Below are 20314 nucleotides of genomic sequence, written 5' to 3'. Positions count from 1 at the left end.
TGGGCCCCAGTTATGCCTGTCTCTTTGTGGGATATATGAAACATTCCTTGTTCTAGTCCTACTCTGGCCCCCACTCTTTTTCCATCAATGACATCATCAGTACTGCTTCCCTTTCTTCTGAAGTGGAAACATTTATCAATTTTGTTTCCAAATTCCGCTCTGCTTTCACCTTCATCTGGTCTACCTCTGACCCCTCTCTTCCCTTTCTCAACATCTCTGTTTCCATTTCTAGGGATAGGCCACCAATTCCACTACAAACCCACTGACTCCCACAGTTACCTAGCTATGCATGCTTACACCCTGTATCCTGTAAAGATCCTATTCCATTCTCCCAGTTCTTCTGTCTCCATTGCATCTGTTCAGATAATGCCAACTTCAACAAGGGAGCCTCCAATATAACCACCTTCTTCCTCAATTGAGGATTCCCCAGCACCATTGTCGACAGGGCCTTCAGCTGACTCCGACCCATCTCCTGCACTTCGGCCCTCACCTTATGTTCCCTTATGTTCCCTCTCACAGCAGTGATTGGGTCCCTTTTTAAAACCACTAGCATCCATATCCGAAGGATCATTATCCTTCCATTATCATTTCCACCACCTCCAGCGAGATGCCAGCACCGGACACATAGTCCCCACTCCTCCCTTGTCAGCAATCTGCAGAGACTGGTCCCTCTGGAACACCCTGGTCCACTCCTCCTCCACTCCCCATGCCTGCCTACAGCCTCGCAATACTTTTCCATGAATTGAATTGAATTGAATTGAATTGAATTTATTATCATGTGTAGCGAGGCACAGTGAGCAATACAGGCAGATCACATAGTTAAGTAGCATAGATAAGTAAATAATAGGTAAACAGTGGCTAAGACAAAAGCACAGGTACAGGCGAATGTTAAGAGTTTGAGAGTCCATTCAGTATTCTCATAACAGTTGAGTAGAAACTGTAACAAAACCGGCTGATGCGTGTGTTCAGGCTTCTGTACCTTCTCCCTGATGGTAGAGGTTGTAGAAAAACATTGCCAGCAATGGGATGGATCTTTGAGAAAGAACACAAGGTGTAACACCTGCCCATTTACTTTCTCCCTTCTCACCTCCCAAGGCCCCGGACACACCTTCAAGAGGAAGCCTGCACTTCACTGTATTCACTACTCACCATGTGGTCTCCTCTACACTGGGGAGACAAAATGCACACTGGGTGACCGCTTTGCAGAACATCTACATTCTGTCCACAAAACTATCACCAAATCATCAGTTGCCTGCCACTGTGTTCCCTAGCCAAAATCTCTGTCTCAAGCTTGCTGCAATGCTCCAGTGAAGCTCAGTGCAAGCTGGAAGAAGAGCTTCTCATTTTCTGCATGGGGATCATGCGGTCATCAGGACTCGAGATCGAATTCAATGATTTTAGGGCCTGAGCATCTTCTCCCATGTCCTTACCCCAACCCCCACAAACATGAGCTTACACCACAGCCATTGGCAGCTACTCATGATCCCCATTAGCTGCTCTTGATACTTCTAGGTTGACTTTTACCCATTCCTTTTTCTGTCCGACTGTTGATCTGTGTCTCTGGGCTCCATTTCCATCTATTGTTTATTCTTCTCCCCACTTGCCAACCCCAACTTCAGCTTATATACCAATCTTTGCCAAGCTTTCAGTCAGTTCTGAAGAAGGATCACTGGACTCGAAACATTATCTCTGCTTTCTCTCCACAAACGCTGCCAAACCTGCTGTGATTTCCCAACAATTTTAGTTTCCTGAAAATTCTACTTTGTTATCTCACATTTGTCCATATTAAATTGTACTTACTCTCCTTTTAACCCATCTCAGAAACATGTCCATCCATGCCTACCCACCTTCCCTTTCCATTGCCCACTGCCCTCGCTCACCTCTCTGTCCAAGGGCAGGACCCCTGCCTCTTTCTTCACTCCTTGTGATGAAGTGAGAATACAATGACAAGTCTAACAGAACATCAGAGTATTTCCAGACATTGGAAAAAGATCCAAAAATATGAAATTACTTGCAATAAGGTTGTCTAGCCTCTTAAAAAACTCTACTGTGCTGCTGGCGTGACTGTTCCATGCTTCTTCTTTCAGGAATGAACCACAAGGATGTTGCCAGGTCCAGCCTTGTCTGAATGGGGTATCATAGTGCCACAGCCAGTGGCTGGTTTGTGGATAGCAGCAATTCTCGGTTTTGTGGTGGGATGTAGCGGTCGCAATTCTAGGATAGCCAGGAAAACATAACTACACAACTCCACAACTTCTGGATCCTGTCTACAAAAATCATCCTTAAGCTAGCAGCAATTTACATTTGACGTGCACCTCTGTTTTAGAACAAGGAAAAGATGGACAGGTGAAGTGGGATCAGGCTATAACCAGTAACTGAGAGTCTGAGACAAGGCAACTCTCTGTTATTTAATTCTGGGCTTGTGTTTGAGACAGAAACAATATCATAGCTCAAGATTAGATTAGCCAAGAGTACTTAGATTAAATTAGTTTGGTGAGTGACAGAAATGAGATAACAAATCGGAGTAAGGTGAGTAATTACTGACATGGACTGAATGGGCCAAAGTACCTGTTTCCCTGATGTATCCTGATTGTATCCCAGTGTTGAATCTAGTGAGGCCAGTGGCCAAAACAGTTGGGTATAATAACCAATCTGAACAGGAACTCAGTTAATAAAGGTGCAGAGTGAAACCACTGCTGATACTCTTACTCTGTGCAACTACCATTCTAGTCTGAACTGTTCTTAAACATTGGCGAATGTGAGTGTAAATAAAATTGTGTTAACACCATTCAGCTCAGGTGCAGGTAGGATTTGGAAACAGCGTTCTATTTAATGTTGTTCATATTCCTTGGGCTCTTGAAGATACTAGCAGCCTTGTGAGAGCTCACTTGTTCCTGGATCCAATCACTCTGTTCTGAATGATCCTCAGCATTAGCTTAGTTGCTTTGTCCTACTGTCCCCTATTCTATGCTGCACCTTGGGTCTCCTAAATATACTCCCTCTTTTCCAGAGAGAGAGAGAGTGAGAGACAGAGGGAGAAAGAGAAAGGCTGTGATTTTTTTCAGATTTGGATGGATGGTCCTGTTTTGAAGGATTTCTTTGCTTTGTGCTGTCATTGCCAAAGAAAGATACAAACAGGAGGTGGCTATTCAGTTTATCACAGCTATTCTGGCTTTTTAAAAGATCTATTTGATTACTCCACTTCCCCTGCTCTTTCCTATGTCTTTGAAAAATGTCCCTTTTCAAGGCTTTATTCAATTCCCTACTTTAATTTATGATTGAATGTGCTTTCCCCACTCTTCCTCTGCCTTTTAGATCATAATATTGCACTATGTAAAATAAACTTGTATTATTTCCAAATGGATTTCTGTCAATTATTAGAAATTTGTGCCCTCTGGTTACCAGTCTTCCTGCTTTTTCTCTATCTAATCCAGTAAAACTCTTCATACTGTTAGACACTTTGATTCCATCTCCCCTTAAAACCTTTCTGCTCAAAGGAAGACACTCTAACGTATAAAGTTTTAATCATGCATTCAGTTCACTCTGGGTCATCTTATTGCAGTGAGAATGATATGCTTTCTCAGAGGTTCTGTCCTCTCTCTCTGTTTAAACCCTGATTAGTGGAAGGGTGGGTCACAAACAGGATTATCAGTAGTGTCACTAATTGATTCCTGCGTCCTGAAATCTCCTCAGTTCAAAGTTAAAGTGAAATAACAGCAAAAGACAAATGTAATCATTGAATATAAAATTTAAAGATGATTAACCTTAATTTTAACAAGGTTATTTTTCTGATAAAATAGCCTCTTCATTCAATTGTAAATCACATTCTCTATACACAGATAGTTGAAATTGTTTCATGCACAGGCTTATTACTATTACAACCCTATTTACAATGACAATACCTGCACCTCAAAAATGACTCATTTACTGAAAAGAGAAACCTTAGGTTGTGAAAGGCGCAATGTAAATGCAAGTCTTTTTTTTCTTTATCTTGTATTTACACAACTTACATTCTTCCTGCACGTTCATGATGATAGGGTGGAAGGCCCAAAATGTAGACATTGGAATGAAGGTGACATGAAAGGCCTGTAACTTGCTAAGGTATTCAGTCAGCCTGATGAAGTGGTTGTTTTGAGCCTGAGCAGGTCTAGTGTGCTCAGTTCTCTGGAGAGCTTAGATTACTGAGTCAGAGATGCAGGGATCTGGGGAAACATGGTCCAGGAATCAGGATCCAGTTTCAGGGAATCAGCAGCTAGATTAGAAAATCAGGAATCAGAACTGAAGAACAGCAGTGGGTACGGTAGGTTCAGGAACATCAAGTCAGGCATCTCAGTCAAAGAATTGAGAGTCAGCATTGGAGAATGGCTCATTGTTTCATCTTCTTGAGCCCAGACAATGTAACCCCTCTATGTGGGAGCTGCCAGTTTCAATATTAGTCCTCAGCTCTGAAGAGATCCTATACACGACCAAATGCATTTCAAAGAATGGTCTGAGAAGTGATGAATTTTGCTTTTGCCTCCTCAGTTTCATCATGATTGGAATCGATGTGGCTAGTTATCATTGTTTCCATCCTGTTTCCAGTGTATGTGCTGCTGCATGTCATTCGGAAGCTCACCACTGTCGTTAACTCCTGTTGATCGTAGGGACTGACGTGTACAAAGGGGCACCAGCGGAAAGCTCGCTTAAATCCAATGCGGAATCTGGGCAACGACAACATGAAAAATGATACATAATGCATCGTGGAATTCGACAATGTTGTACACTTTCCAAGATGATTCACACCTACTCTCCTCCAGAGATTGTACACATTCCAGAGACGTGGGGGAAATGTTAAAGTACAGAAAGCCACAATCCCAATGGGACCACATGACCCCCACCCCAGTGTAGCTCAGTACCCAACCACCCTCCACAATCTGGTCTGGCAATCCCCCCCGCCTCAATTACACTACCCACTACCCACTTACACATTACTTCCTTTTGGAAACAGCGGATGAGGAATATTGACATAATGATTTGGGAAAGGCAGATAATGTAGAAAACACTCAGCCACTGCAGTTTCCTCACCTCTATTGCTAAACAGGAACTGAGTGCTATGATTAGACAATAAGACGATGGTGGAAGAGAATCAAGGTGACTGGTCATTCTGGATCAAGCAATTCTCATTTCCTAACTTCCTGCCTTGTACATGATGTTCCTGTGATTGGAAAATATTCTTGGGAGCCATCACAGAACTGCCTGGTCTCTATAATAACCGCTGCTTGTGATATGAAGAGTCTATTTAGTGCTGATTAGTTTAGGAGGAGCACTCCAACCCTGTTCTGATCTGTATCTTAATTTCATCAACTCTCCTTAGCTCTGCAACGCTTACAGAAGAAAAATCAGTCAGAAGTCAGATGATACCCAGTTATAATCCAACAGGTTTATTTGAAATCACAAGCTTTCGGATTTTATAGGCAGATCGATCATACAAGTTGTGTGAGTGGAATGTTGACAGGCTGAAATAGTAGGTCTCTGCAGCTGAGCAAGAGTGTCAGATGGTGTGAGTAAAGTGTCAACAATTGAATATCAAGGAGAGAGTTGACCTATAATCTGAATAAATGAGGCAGAAAGATAATTACATAGACTAAAAATAAGGTGATGCTGGAGACTAACCAAATGGCTGGAATAACATAACCAATGTAATAAGTAATCCAAAATTGTCCAAACTAAATAAGATAGAGAGACCATAACAATTTATTGAGGTGGTGGTGTCAAAACAGGACAGTAAGGAAACTTCACAGATACAAAACAGTGTGATGGGGTCACACGTTGCACAACATAAACTCAAGATCATTGTTGAGGCCATCTTCATGGGTATGGAATTTGGCTATCAGTTTCTGCTCCGTTTCTGCATTGTTGTATATCTTGAAGGCCGCTTACCAAACTTTACTCACACTGTCTGATAGTCTTGATCACCTGCAGAGACTTATTTAACAGCCCGTCGACACTCCACTCACACCATTTGCATCTCTCTGCCTATAAATTCTGTGTTCTGTGTGCTTCTCTCTTACTTCACCTGGCAAAGGGGCCGCACTCCAAAAGCTTGTGATTTTAAATAAACCTGTTGGATTTCAACCTGGTGTCATCTGACTTCTAACCTTGTCCACCCCGGTCCAACACCAGCACTTCCACATAGAATAAAAATCAACCAATCTTGGTTCTGGAAAATGTATTTAGTCATCCTGTTAATGTTAGGTTAATCTCATTGTTAAGATTATTTAATGTTCAGAAGAAGCAGATGGGACTATTAATTGTCTGAACATACATACGAAGCCGTCTTTTTAGTGATTTGAGAAAACCTTTTGTTGTGCTTTAGGTTGCACTTCAGCCCACCACTCCTGATCTTTGGACACCTGGTGCGGAGGGATGCAGGCAGTTTAGAGGATGTCCTCATGGGTCTGCTTCTGGGCCTGTAAACAGATCCAGGCAATGGGCTGTGGAGGGGGTCATCTCTGTGGATTGTCAGCCCCTCTTCCCCAGCTATGTTTGTGCCGGTGGGTGTCCTTGAAGAGGGACCATGCGGTGTCTCTTTAGAGAAGGGGGGGGCACCGCGAGGGCTCAGTGCTTTATCTCCCCCTCCAACTCCATTTTTATTTAGTCCCACTCACTCTCCCAATGCCCTCTGATGGTTAGCATTGCCCTCAATGGGCTTTGCCTGTAAGTATCCAATTGGCTACACGGGTGATTTATTGATAGTGGTTAATAGATGGGAAATACATGGGTGATTTGGGGACAGGAGATAAAAATTGATTGATTAAGTATACTGCTTCAATGTCTATATCCTGAAGCATATGTAAGGAATGACTGGAAGGAGCTGTAAAATTGAGTAGTCAATAAACTTTCAATTAGGAACATAGATTACTGCAACATCAGAACACTGGCTCTGCCTGTCTCTGTTTACCCATCTGCTGCCTGCTTACCTTCCATCTGTACTTGCATTTGCCTGCCAACTTGCCTGTTCTTTCATCTGTCTATATACAATTAGCAGTGTTTGATGGTTAATGTTGGTTTTTCTCTGCTTGCCTCCTCACACGCATCCAGACCATCTGACAGTCTGCCCACCTCCTGCTGCCTCAACTCTATTCTCATTGAACTGTCAGTATCTTGACCCGACACAAGTTAGCTGTCATCCTTTTCAAATACCGTTCCCTCCTCTACTAGCATCAAAGCCCTGCTCCAAACAATAACAAGAATTCCCCCATCCTTCCATCAATGTCATTTTCCTCTCAAATTCCACAACTAGTTTCTCAAGTCTGTGTCTCCTTTCCTGGAATTCCATGTTTAAACCATTCAGACAACATTCTCCACAACCACATCACTAAGACAGCTGCTGTCATACTCACCAATGACATCCTGTGTGACTGTGATGAAGGTAAATTGCCCTCATCCTTCTTGACTGACGTTCACACCATTCTGCTCTGAAACGTCTCCACTGTCATCAATCTGTTTGGGACTGCACTCACCTACAATTCATTTGATCTAAAGTTTCTCGTCTTGATGTTGTATCATTACATCTGGCATTTCCCAACAATCTTTGAACCATCCCCCACATCCTTCTCGATCTCTATAACTTCCTTCAATCCTTACCCCTCTTCCTATCTACAACTCTCTTAATCTCTGTAAGCTCCTCCAAGCCCTACACCCCTCCCCATTTCTGTAAACCGTCCAGCCCCTACACCCTCCCTATCTCTGTAACCTCCTACAACTCCTACACCCACCCTATCTCTGTAACCCGTCCAACTCCATACCCCTCCCTATCTTTGTAACCTCCTCCAACCCCTACACCCACCCCATTTCTGTAACCCCTCCAGGCCCTACACCCCTCCCTATCTCTGTAACCTCCTCCAGGCCCTACACCCCTCCCTATCTCTGTAACCTCCTCCAGGCCCTACACCCCTCCCTATTTCTGTAACCTGTCCAGTTCCTAAACCCCTTCCTATCTCTATAACCTCCTCCGACCCCTACATCCACACTATCTCTGTAACTTCCTCCAGGCCCTACACCCCTCCCTCTCTTTGTCACCCACTCTAGTCCCTACAAACCTTTGGAGATCTCAGTATTCCTCTAATTTAAGTTTCTGAATTTTTGTCACACCATCATATGTGGAGAGTGCTTTCATTTGCTTGGACTCTAAACTCAGGATTTCTAAAGACGTCTAATCATCTTTCATTCCCTGCTCTGTTAGTCTATCTAAAGATAACATCAATCGTTAATTATGACAATCCTGACATGGCTCAGTGACATTTTCTTTAATGATAGTTCGAGTGTTTTGGACAGTTGGCTATATTAAAGTCCCGACAAAGTTTTTGTTACTGTTGTTGGTTCTATCAATCTATCTGCCCTTGTCAGCCAGTTTCATGATTATTACTGTGCCTATTGCCCCTCTCTGTACCCAGCCCCATGGCTGTCCTGTCTCTGTATCTGTATCCACTGCCACCAGCTTCCCCTCTGCCCGCCCATGTACCCACTGTTGGGCTGTTGTGCTCACCGGTTGTTAAGGCAGCAGTAAATGATGGGGTTGTACATGGTTGAGCTCATGGCTAGCCAGAATATGCCCAGATACACCTGCTGTATGTAGGTTTCATAATAGATGTCCTTCTTGAAACTGGCCAGAATGAAATACAAATGATAGGGCAGCCAGCAAAAGGCAAAGGTCAGAACAACCACAATCATCATTTTCACAACCTGAAACAGAGTAAAGAACATCAGGCAAGCTTTGAAAAGTGATCTTAGAGATGTGTAAGAAGATTTTATCACAGCAAACTTTTAATATTTATTGGGCATACCAAACACAGATCATTGAGAACAAAGATCCTGTCTATCAATTTTGTTGAGCTGTTTGATTTACGGATTTGGTGTTTTTATTTTTCATGGGCTGCGGATAACACTAGCTAGATCAGGATTTGTTGACCATCCCTAGTTGCTCTTGAGAAGGTGGTGGTGAGCTGTCGATTGACCTACAATGTCCTTAGAAAAGGAGTTCCAGAATTTTGACCCAGCTACATTGAAGGAATGGTGATATATCTCCAAGTCAGCTTGGGGAGTGACTTGAAGGGGAATGTTTACGTGGTGGTGTCTCCCCCTGTCCTTCCAGATGGAAGTGCTCGCGGGTTTGGAAGGTGCTGTTAAAGGATTTATGATGAATTGCAGTAGTGTCTCTTGTAGATGATACACATTGCTGCCACTTTTTAAACAGTACTGATGGAGTGAACGTTGAAGGTGGTGGATGGAGTCCTGGTCAAGCAGACTGCTTTGACCTGGATGGTGTCGAGCTTCTTGAGTAATGTTGGAGCTGTACCCATCCAGGCAAGTGGGAAGTATTCCATCACATTGCTGACTTGTGCCTTCTAAATGGTGATAGGCTTTGGGGAGTCATGAGGTGAGTTACTTGCTGCAGTATTCCTAGTTTCTGACCTAATCTTGCAGCCGCTATATTTATATAGCGAACCCAGTGGACCAGATCCTTGAAACCTGAAAAAATATAGATTGGAAAAGATCCCTAAAGCCCAAATAATTTCACACTTTCAGGGATCTCCCTGAAACATGAAAAATTCTGCACTGGACCAGATCTCTGAAAGGCTAATCATTCTGCACTGGAATGGATCATCAAAATATGGGTCATTTTTACACTAGAATTAATCACAGAAACACAAGTAATTGAACCAGATTAAACTATCGAAACACAAGTCTTTATCCACTGGAATATGCCACTGAAACATGGCGTAGGTCATAAAAACATGGGTCACTCTACTCTGGAATAGATCCCTGAAACATCAGTCAATGAAACAGGAGTTATTCTATACTGCAATAGATTATTAAAATGGGTCATTTTTCACGTGAAAGATGACTAAAAAAAATGCATTATTGTGAGTTGGACTAAGCCAAGAAAAACTGATCACTCTACACTGCAATTGATCACTGAAATATGAGTCAGTCATTCTGCACTGGCAGGATCACCGAAACATGAGTCATTTTACACTGCAACAGATTATCAAAACCTGGGACATTTTTCACTTGAAAAATCACTGATAATTCATCACTAGATCATCAAAATATTCAGCAATCTAAACACTGGAATAGATCACTAAAAAAAAATCAGTCATTCTACACTGGAATAGATCACTGAAGCACAAGTCACACTGAGATCTTCCATATCCCAAGTGTCCTTCCACGCTGGAATATATTATCAAAACATGGATCATTCAACCCTGGACTAGATCATCAAAATGTGAGTCATCCTACACTAGAATTGATAACAGAAAAATCAGTAATATTTGAATAAGAATTATCACTGAAACAAAAATCATTATATACTGGAATAGACATTTGAAAATGGGTATTCTACACTAGAATACATCATCAAAACATGGGTTATTCAATAGACTATTGAAACATGGTTCAATCTGCACTGTAATATATATAATGCAAACATGGTTCAATTGCAATGGAATAGATAATAGGAACATGGGTCATTGCACTGGAATTGATCACTAAAAAATGAATCATTGTACAATGGAATAGGTCATCAAAACATAGATTATTCTACACTGGATAGATGGCTGAAACTTGAATCATACCATACCGGAATAGGTCATTGAAATATGGGTCACTTTATACTGGAACAGATAGTGGAAACATGGGTTATTGACTCATTGGAATTGATGCCTGAAGCACAGGTCACCCTGCATTGGAACAGATCACTGAAAGGTCAATAATTGTACAGTGGAATAGATCATCAAAACATGGGACATGCTACGCTGGATAGGTGGCTGAAACAGGAGTCTTTCTATGCTGGGAAAGATCATCAAAACTAATTTCACTCTACACTGGAATAAATCACTGAAACATGAAGCATTAGAACATAGAAAAATACAGCGCAGTACAGGCCCTTTGGCCCTCGATGTTGCGCCGATCCAAGCCCACCGAACCTACACTAGCCCACTATCCTCCATATGCCTATCCAATGCCTGTTTAAATGCCCATAAAGAGGGAGAGTCCACCACTGCTACTGGCAGGGCATTCCATGAACTCACGACTCGCTGAGTAAAGAATCTACCCCTAACATCTGTCCTATACCTACCACCCCTTAATTTAAAGTTATGCCCCCTCGTAATAGCTGACTCCATACGTGGAAAAAGGTTCTCATGGTCGACCCTATCTAAACTCCTAATCATCTTGTACACCTCTATCAAGTCACCCCTAAGCCTTCTTTTCTCCAATGACAACAGCCCCAAGTGCCTCAGCCTTTCCTCATACGATCTTCCTACCATACCAGGCAACATCCTGGTAAACCACCTCTGTACCCGTTCCAGTGCCTCCACATTCTTCCTATAGTATGGTGACCAAAACTGCACACAATACTCCAGATGCGGCCGCACCAGAGTCTTATACAACTGCAACATGACCTCAGGGCTCTGGAACTCAATTCCTCTACCAATAAAAGCCAGTACGCCATATGCCTTCTTCACCGCATTATTTACCTGGGTGGCAACTTTCAGAGATCTGTGTACATGGACACCAAGATCCCTCTGCTCATCCACACTACCAAGTATCCGACCATTAGCCCAGTACCCCGTCTTTTGGAACAGATCATTGATACGTCAGTCATTCTAAATTGGACATCAAAAACACAAGTAATTTCAGAATAGAATAGATTCTCAAAACAGACATTCTACACTGGAATAGATCACTGAAACATGAGTCACTCTGCAATGGAACTGATTATTGAAACATGAATTATTCTACATTGGAATAGATCACCGGAATAATGGTAATTCTACACAGGAATAGATCTTTAACACATTACGCCTTCTACACTAGAATAGATTACTGAGACAAGTATCTTTTTACACTGGAATTCATCATCAGAAGATGAGTCATTTTACACTGGCATCATGACATTCTGTACTGGAAGAGATCACTTGAAAATAAATCAGCCTATACTGGAAGAGACCACTGTACCCTGAATCAATCTAAACTGGAACAGATCATCGATATATGAGTTATTTCTATGAACAAGAATAGATCATTAAAGCATGAATCATTCTACATGAGAAAGGATTTGTGAAACATATGCAATTCTACATTGGAATAGATCATCAAAGCATGAGTCACTTTAGACTGGACAAGATCACGAAAACATGAGCAATTGATCACTGGAATAAAACATCAAAACAAGAATCATTCTCCGCTGGAATAAATCGCTGAAACACGAATCATTGTATAATGGAACAGATTATTAAAACAATGGCTATTCTACACTGAAATACATCTGGAATGTGAGTCAGTCTACACTGGGATAGATCATCGAAACAAGTATCATTCCACACTGGAATAGATCACCAAAACATGAATGTTCAACACTGGAATACGTAATGCAAACATGATGCAATCTGCAGTGGAACAGATAATAGAAACTTGGGTCATTCTACACTGGTATTGGTGTCTGAAGCACAGGTCACTCTGCATTGGAATAGATCATTAATACATTAGTCACTGCTCTAGAATTGATCACTGAAAGGTGAATCATTGTACAGTGGAATGGGTAATCAAAACATGGATTGTTCAATACTGGATAGATTACTGAAACAGCAGTCATTCTACACTGCAAAGATCACTGAAACATTGGGATATGTCATCGAAATAGTATCATTCTATACTGAAGAAAATCACTTAAACATGAATCATTACACTCTGGAAAATATCACTCGAACATGAATCATTGAAACCTAAAACACCTGTACTAGAATAGAGTATCAGAACATGAGGTATTTTACACTTGGATAGCTCAATGAAACATGGGTAGAACGGTGACTCCGTGGTTAGCACAGCTGCCTCACAGCGCCAAGGAGAAAGTGAGGACTGCAGATGCTGGAGATCAGAATCAAGAGTGTGTGGTGCTGGAAAAGCACAGCAGGTCATGCAGTATCCAAGGAACAGGAGATGATAATGAAGGTCTCCAAGGACCTAGGTTTGATTCCAGCCTCAGGCGACTGTCTGTGTAGTTTGCACATTCTCCCCATGTCTGTGTGGGTTTCTTCCGGGTGCTCTGGTTTCCTCCCACAATCCAAAGATGTGTGGCTTAGATGAATTGGCAATGCTAAATTGCCCACAGTGTGCACGAATGTTTAGGTTAGGAGCATTAGTCAGTGGTAAATGTACAGTAATAGGATAGAGGAATAGGTCTGGGTGAGTTACTCTCCCAGAGGGTCAGTGTGGACTCGTTGGGCCAAATGGCCTGTTTCCACACTGTAGGGATTCTATGGTTCCATGTGCCATTTTACATTGGAATAGATGACTTTGGAATAGATCACTGAAACATGTATCATATCATTCTACACTGGAATTTATTTTGAATGCATTACTCCTTCCACACCGGAGTAGATTGAGACATTGGTCATTTTATACTGGAATAGATTATTAAGACGTGTGTAATTTTAGACAGGAATCCACCATTGGAACATGAGTCATTTTTCACTGATCTGAAATCATGGTATTCTGTACTGGAATAGATCACTTGAAAATGAATCAGTCTACAGATATCAACACATGAGTTATAGTATCATAGAGCTACAGACTTGCAACTCATCAACACCAAGCACATATCCCAAATTAACCTAGTCCCATTTGCCAGGATTTGTCCCAGATCCGTCTAAAACCTTCCTATTCATATACTCATCCAGATGCCTTTTAAATCTTGTAATTATACCAGTTTCCACCACTTCTTTTGGCAATTCATTCCATACCAATACCACCATCTGCGTGAAGAAATTGCCCCTTAGGTCCCTTTTAAATCTTTCCCCTCTCACATTAAACTTAATGCCCTCTAGTTTTGGATTCCCTGACCCTGGGGAAAAGACCTTGGCTATTCACCTTATCTATGCCCTCATGATTTTTTTTTAAACCTCTATAAGGTTACCCCTCAGCCTCCTACAATCCAAGGAAAAATGTCACAGCCTATCCAGTCTCTCCTTATAACTCAAACCTTCCAGTCTCTGCAACATCCTTGTAAATCTTTTTTGCACTCTTTCCAGTTTAATAATGTCCTTTCTATAGCACGGCAATCAGAATTGTACACAGTACTCGAAATGTGGCGTTACTAATATCTTGTAAAGCCATAATATGATGTCCCAACTCCTGTACTCAATGCGCTGACCAATAAAGGAAGGTGTGCCAAATGTCTTCTTCACCACCCTGTCACCTGTGATGCCAACTTTAAGGAACTATGTATCTGCACCCCTAGGTCTCCCTGTTCAACAACATATCCCAGGGCCCTACCATTAACTGTGTAAATCCTGACCTGGTTTATCTTACTAAAATACAACACCTCGCGTTTAAACTCCACCTGCCATTCTTGGCCCACTGGTCCAGTTGAATAAGATCCTGTTGTACTCTGAGACAATCCTTTTCACTGTCCATCATACTGCAAACTTACTAACCATGCTTCTAATATTCTCGTGCAAACCCCTTAAATAAATGATGAACAACAGTGGACCCAGCACATTGCTGATCAAAGGCCTCCAGTCTGAAAAACAATCCTCTACCACCACTCTCTGTCTCCTACTGTCAAGCCAGTTTTGCATTCATTTGGCTAGCTCTCCTTGGATCCTATGCAATCTAATCTTACTAACCAGTTTACCATGTGATATCTTGTCAAAAGCCTTGCTAAAGTCCACATAGACAACATCTACCATTCTGCCTTCATCTATCTTCTTGGTTACCTCTTCAAAATACACAATCAAATTTGTGAGACATGATCTCCCATGCCATACTGAGTATCCCTCATCAGTCCTTGCCTTTCCAAATGCAGGTAGAATCTATCTTCAGAATCTCCAACAATTTACCTACCACTAATATTCAGCTCACCAGTCTGTTATTCCCTGGCGTTTCCATGCAACCTTTCTTAAATAATGGCACAACATTAGCCACCCTCCAGTTTTCCGGCACCGCACCCACGGCTGCTAATGATATAAATATCTCTGCTAGGGACCCTGCAATTTCTTTCCTAGCTTCCCATAATGTCCTGGGATACCCTTGATCAGATCCCAGAGATTTATCGACATTTATGTATTTTAAGACCTCCAAAACATCCTCTTCTGTAATGTGGACTATGTTTAAGACATCTCTATTGACATCCTCAAGTTCCCTAGCTTCCATGTCTTCCTCCATCATAAATACTAACATTTAGGATCTCACCCATCTCCTGTGGGTCCACACATTGACAGTCTCATTGATTTTTAAGGTGCCCTGGTTACTGTTTTGCCCTTAATGAACTTGCAAAATCTCTTTGGATTCACCTTTACCTAATCTGCCAAATCTATCCCTTTTGCCCGCATGCCTTTGGAGCTTAAAACTGGGAAAAAATCTAACTCAGTCAGATATGTTGCTCAGCAACGTTTGGGAAAAGTTCCTGAGGTGCTGCCTCTCACTGAGGTGATGGTTTCTGAAGATGCTGCCTCTCACTTGGATACAGTTCCTGAAAGTGCTGATTCTCGCTAGGGGAGCAGTTCTTGAAGGTGGTCACTCAAACTGTTGGGCAAAGAGAAAGGGAGACAACTCCTACTCACTCCACTGCTCACTATTTTCTGTTTGTTTAAGCGGCTTGCCAAAATGCTGCCACACTCCTTCATATATCGTGTGTCTTCATTTTGTTGAAAAGATCCTGCATGGCACCTTACCTCAAATCTTTTCTTTTGACGAAACATGCATGTCCTCTAGTATCTGCAAACCTCATTAATCATCTGCACAAAGCTTTAACTGGCCCTTTATTGAACTTTGTATTTTGTTCTTCATGTTTATGAATTATTTTCTTTTTATGTTTGTCATCAGTCTTTCTCCAAGCAATGAGCAGGTGATTCTGCTGCTTAATACTGCTGCATTATTCAGTAAGATCACAGCAGATCTAATCGTAACCTCAAATCCACATTCCCACTGACCGCCAATAACCTTTTACCATCTTGATTAACAAGTGTCTACCCACTTCTGCCTTAAAATATTCAAGGACTCTGCTTTACAGGAAGAGAGTTCCAAAAACTGAACCTTCAAAAAAAATTTACTTAATATTTAATTGAAATAAATGACCCCTAATGTTTAACAGTGAGCTCTACTTCTAGATTCTCCCATAAGAGAAAACATTATCTCCACATCCAACCTGTCAAGACCCCTTAATACCTCGTGTGTTTTCAATCAAGCTGCCTGTTATGAATATCAACAAATACAAACATAGCTTGTCCAACCTTTCTTCCTGAAACTATTAGTCTGGTTTGCAGATACTAGAGGACATGCATGTTTCTTCAAAACCAATTCTCTGAATTGCTTCCGACACACTTAATCTTTTTGTAGTCTGCTTATGTCCTCTTCACAACGTAGTTGGAGACAGTTCAGAAGAGATTTACCAGGATGTTGCCAAGAATGGAAGGTTTGAATTACAAAAAAATTAGGCTCAGTTTCTTTTCACTGGAAAAAAATCATGCCGAACATTGAAAAGGTGAACAGCAAGGGTCTTTCCCCTAGGGTGGGGGAGGTCAAAGCGAAGTGGCATATTATTAAAGAGAGCAGAGAAGGTTTTAAAAAGAACATGAGGGGCAACTTTTTTACATAGAGAGTGATTCATGTATGGAATGAACTGCCATAGGGAGTGTGGATGGAGGTACAGTTACAAAATTTAAAATATATTTGTATAAGTTAATGAATAGGAAAGGTTTGGAGGGATATGGCCAAATGTTGGCAAGACGAACTAGTTTAGTTTGGGAACCTGGTCGGCATTGTCAAGTTGGACGAAAGGATCAGTTTCCATGCTTTATGAGTCTATGATTCTTTGTTCGTGTCATCAGCAAATCAGGTAACTATGCATTCTGTCTCTTCATCCAAGTCATTTACGTAAGCTGTGAACAGTTAAGTCCTAACTCCAATCCCTATGGTACATCTTGCGAACCTGAAAAAAACCTGTTTGTGTCTACTCTCTGCTTCCTGTTTGTAAGTTGATCCTTGGATGAAGTCCATGAGGATCTGAGCACACTTGTTGGCCTGCTGCTCTGACAATTTACTCAGTACCATTTCTCTGGCAATTGAGCATTTCCAGAGTTCTCCCTTCCTGCCATTTCCTAATTTTTTTATAGATTAGATTAGATTACTTACAGTGTGGAAACAGGCCCTTTGACAGTCGACACCGACCCACCGAAGCGCAACCCACCCATACCCCTACATTTACCCCTTCACCTAACACTAGCATGGCCAATTCACCTGGCCTGCACATCTTTGGACTGTGGGAGGAAACCAGAGCACCTGGAGGAAACCCACACAGACACGGGGAGAATGTGCAAACTCCACACAGTCAGTCGCCTGAGGTGGGAATTGAACCCGGGTCTCTGGCACTGTGAGGCAGCAGTGCTAACCACTGTGCCACCCATATAGATGCTTCTGGGATGTTACTTGTATTCAGCATCATGAAGACTAATGCAAAATACCCATTCAATTCCTTGCCATTTCCTTATTTTCCATTAATATATTTATATATTCCTGGCTGCTTTCTCTTTGCAATCTTAATTTTTCCCTTTTTTGGTCATTGTTTGCCATTGTCCGAACGTCTAACCTATCATCTCTCTTCACACAATTATGTTTTTCCTTCAAGGTTGATGCTATTGTTAATATTTATACTTAATAATGGATAGTGATAGCATCTCTTGGAAGTCTTCTATTCTTTGGAATGTATCTACACTGTGTATTCTGAAATAATCCCTTAAATATCTGCCACTGCATCTCCTCTGACCATTTTTCACCAAATTTGCCCATTCACTTCAGCCATCTCTACTTTCATGCTTTCATAATTGCCTTATTTAAAATCTTGAGAAGTGGCCTCAGACTCTATCCTGTCTCCCTTAAATTGAATGTAAAATTCAATCTTAGAATAGTCTGCTATGATGGGTGCCTTCACTGAGATCATTAATCCATGTTTCTTAGGTTTTTTTTAAACTTTCCATTCACTCAATGTTCTGCTTGATTTTATTTTCTATTATTAAAGGCAAGTTTGTTATGTTTCATTGATTTCTCCATTAATCTGAAGAACTCTAGCTTTTGCTGCTGACTCATTTCCTTCTTTTAGGAGCTGGTTCAACTCTATTTTCCATTTATTGGCTTTCAAATTTAACCAGGCTAGTTCCTTTTTAATGTCCTTGAAATTGGCTTTCTTCCAGATTTTTATTTTCACCTTCTCTGTTTATAATGTTGAATTCGGTTGCATTCTGCTTATAATTAGTGATATCCTAGTTACTTGTCTTTAAGTAGCTTCTCCATTTCCACCAATGTGTTGGGGGCAAAATTCAAAAAATGGAGGCACTAAAAATTCCTTAGTTTCTCTTGCTGTGGCTAATTTAGCAGCAATGTGGAGCTGCCAGTGTTGGACTGGGGTGGACAAAGTCAGAAGTCACATGACACCAGGTGCAGTGATGAAGGGGCTGCATTCCAAAAGCTTTTGAATTCAAATAAACCTGTTGGACTATAACCTGGTGTCATGTGACTTCTGACAATTTTACAAAGGGAGTCTAAAACGGGTCTTAGGCATCTTACGTACATCTGTTACAGACAGTTATTTAATGTTTAGCAAGTCGCCTTATCCACTCTGAAGTCAGGTTTGGGATAGGTGTTGCGTTGATTCCAGAAATTGGTATATTTTGCACCCATTTTTCATCTCCTATTAGTTCAATGTTTAAACTTTGTGACTCTCAGGAATTGGTGAACTTTACTCCCTTATTGATCAATATCTACTGGTGGTGGAGCAATTTTTCCCAATCAGGCAGCCCATGGAGGTAAGGCATCAATTACAAAGAGACGTTTATGAAGACTGGTAATAGAATATAATGTATGGGCCCAGAAACAGGAGCTTGCTGGCATTGTCTTGGACACTCCGGCCTCAGATAAAGGGAGATATTAGGTTCCCCACTAGTAAGGTATGAACAAAACTAAACTGTGGTTCTTGTTTCTCATTGCTATCTCAGGATCTTGCTTCAGAGAGATCTGTGGGATTCCGATGAGATTTGGATCCCTTTGACTTTAGAACTGTAACATCTTCAGCACTGAAACTGTCCAGTTGACTTAACGGTTCTCTGCAGGTGCGTAAAGTTTATTATTGCAATATCTTACTCGAATTGCTACTTCACAGGCTATTGTATCTCTCTTTCCTTCTTTTTCATCTGTTCATTGAATACCCCCTTAACCTTTTGTCTGTATTCCTTCATACTTTTTGATAAGAGTTATCAATCTCAGTTTTAAAATCAACAACTAATCGATCATCAGTTGCCAATGTTCCAAACTTCTATTGGCTTTTGTGTGAAAATAGGGTAGAAGATAACCGAGTATATTATTTGCTAGACTGTTAATGCAGAAAGGTAGGTAATATTCTGGGGACCTCGGTTTTAATCCTGTCAGTGGAGATGGTGGAATTTAAATTCAGTAATAATCTGGACATAAGAATGTAGTGAGGTATTTAAACCATTGCTGATTGTTAGAAAACCCATCTGGTTCACCAATATCCTTTAATGATGGAAATCTACCATTCTAGGAATGATTCCAGACCCACAGCCATCGAAATGCCCTAGCAGGCCATTCAGTCTTAACTGCGCTCTGGGCAATTAGGGATGGGCAATAAATGCTGGTCCAACCAGTGACATCCACATCCCATCAATGAATTATTTCTAAACATCCTGCTGGTTCCATATCTTTCCATGATCTGCTTACATATCTGTCCTCTATCTCCTGTTAGATAATGGGAGGCCCTCATTATAAGGAGAAAGTGAGGTCTGCAGATGCTGGAGATCAAAGTTGAAACTTTATTGCTGGAACAGCACAGCAGGTCAGGCAGCATCCAGGGAACAGGAGATTCGACGTTTCGGGCACAGGCCTTTCCTGAAGAAGGGCCTGTGCCCGAAACGTCGAATCTCCTGTTCCCTGGATGCTGCCTGACCTGCTGTGCTGTTCCAGCAATAAAGTTTCAACGGCCCTCATTATAACCCCATCATAGTGATTACACAATTCTTATTCCTAAATTCTACCCATATTGCCTCGCTGGATGAACCATATTTTTTAGACCGCTCTGAGTCCTCCCTTAGTAAAGATGTGACATTCTCCTTAATCAGTTATAAAACTCCTCCACCCCTTTTACATCCCTTTCTCTCACCTGAAACATAGAACATAGAACATTACAGCACATACAGGCCCTTTGGCCCTCAATATTGCGCTGACCTGTGAAACCAATCTGAAGCCCATCTAACCTACACTATTC

At 41.5% G+C, this 20314-nt stretch overlaps 1 protein-coding gene across 3 annotated transcripts in view; it reads right to left on the bottom strand.

The window, feature by feature from the left end:
* tacr2 (tachykinin receptor 2) overlaps nucleotides 1-20314 on the bottom strand; it is a 122536-nt gene that overhangs the window by 18094 nt on the left and 84128 nt on the right. The window contains exons 4-5 of one of the 3 annotated variants that reach the window (XR_015760973.1): nucleotides 8528-8724; nucleotides 4011-4700 (exon numbers count right to left, since the gene is read on the bottom strand). Coding sequence is in view for 2 of the 3 variants with exons in the window: in XM_087999150.1 (XP_087855276.1) it covers nucleotides 4478-4700; nucleotides 8528-8724 (420 nt within the window). In the remaining variant the exon portion in view is untranslated. Of the gene's footprint in view, nucleotides 1-406; nucleotides 4701-8527; nucleotides 8725-20314 lie in introns of those variants that run through there. The other 2 variants (XM_087999150.1, XM_043683148.2) reach the window with 2 other exon arrangements.

The sequence above is a fragment of the Chiloscyllium plagiosum genome, unplaced genomic scaffold (assembly GCF_037043375.1).
Source record: "Chiloscyllium plagiosum isolate Xiang-an unplaced genomic scaffold, Cpla_swu_hap1 HiC_scaffold_22, whole genome shotgun sequence".
Lineage (NCBI taxonomy): Eukaryota > Metazoa > Chordata > Chondrichthyes > Orectolobiformes > Hemiscylliidae > Chiloscyllium > Chiloscyllium plagiosum.
The sequence above is the reverse complement of the archived record's forward strand: the minus strand, read 5'-3'. Positions and strand labels throughout refer to the sequence as shown.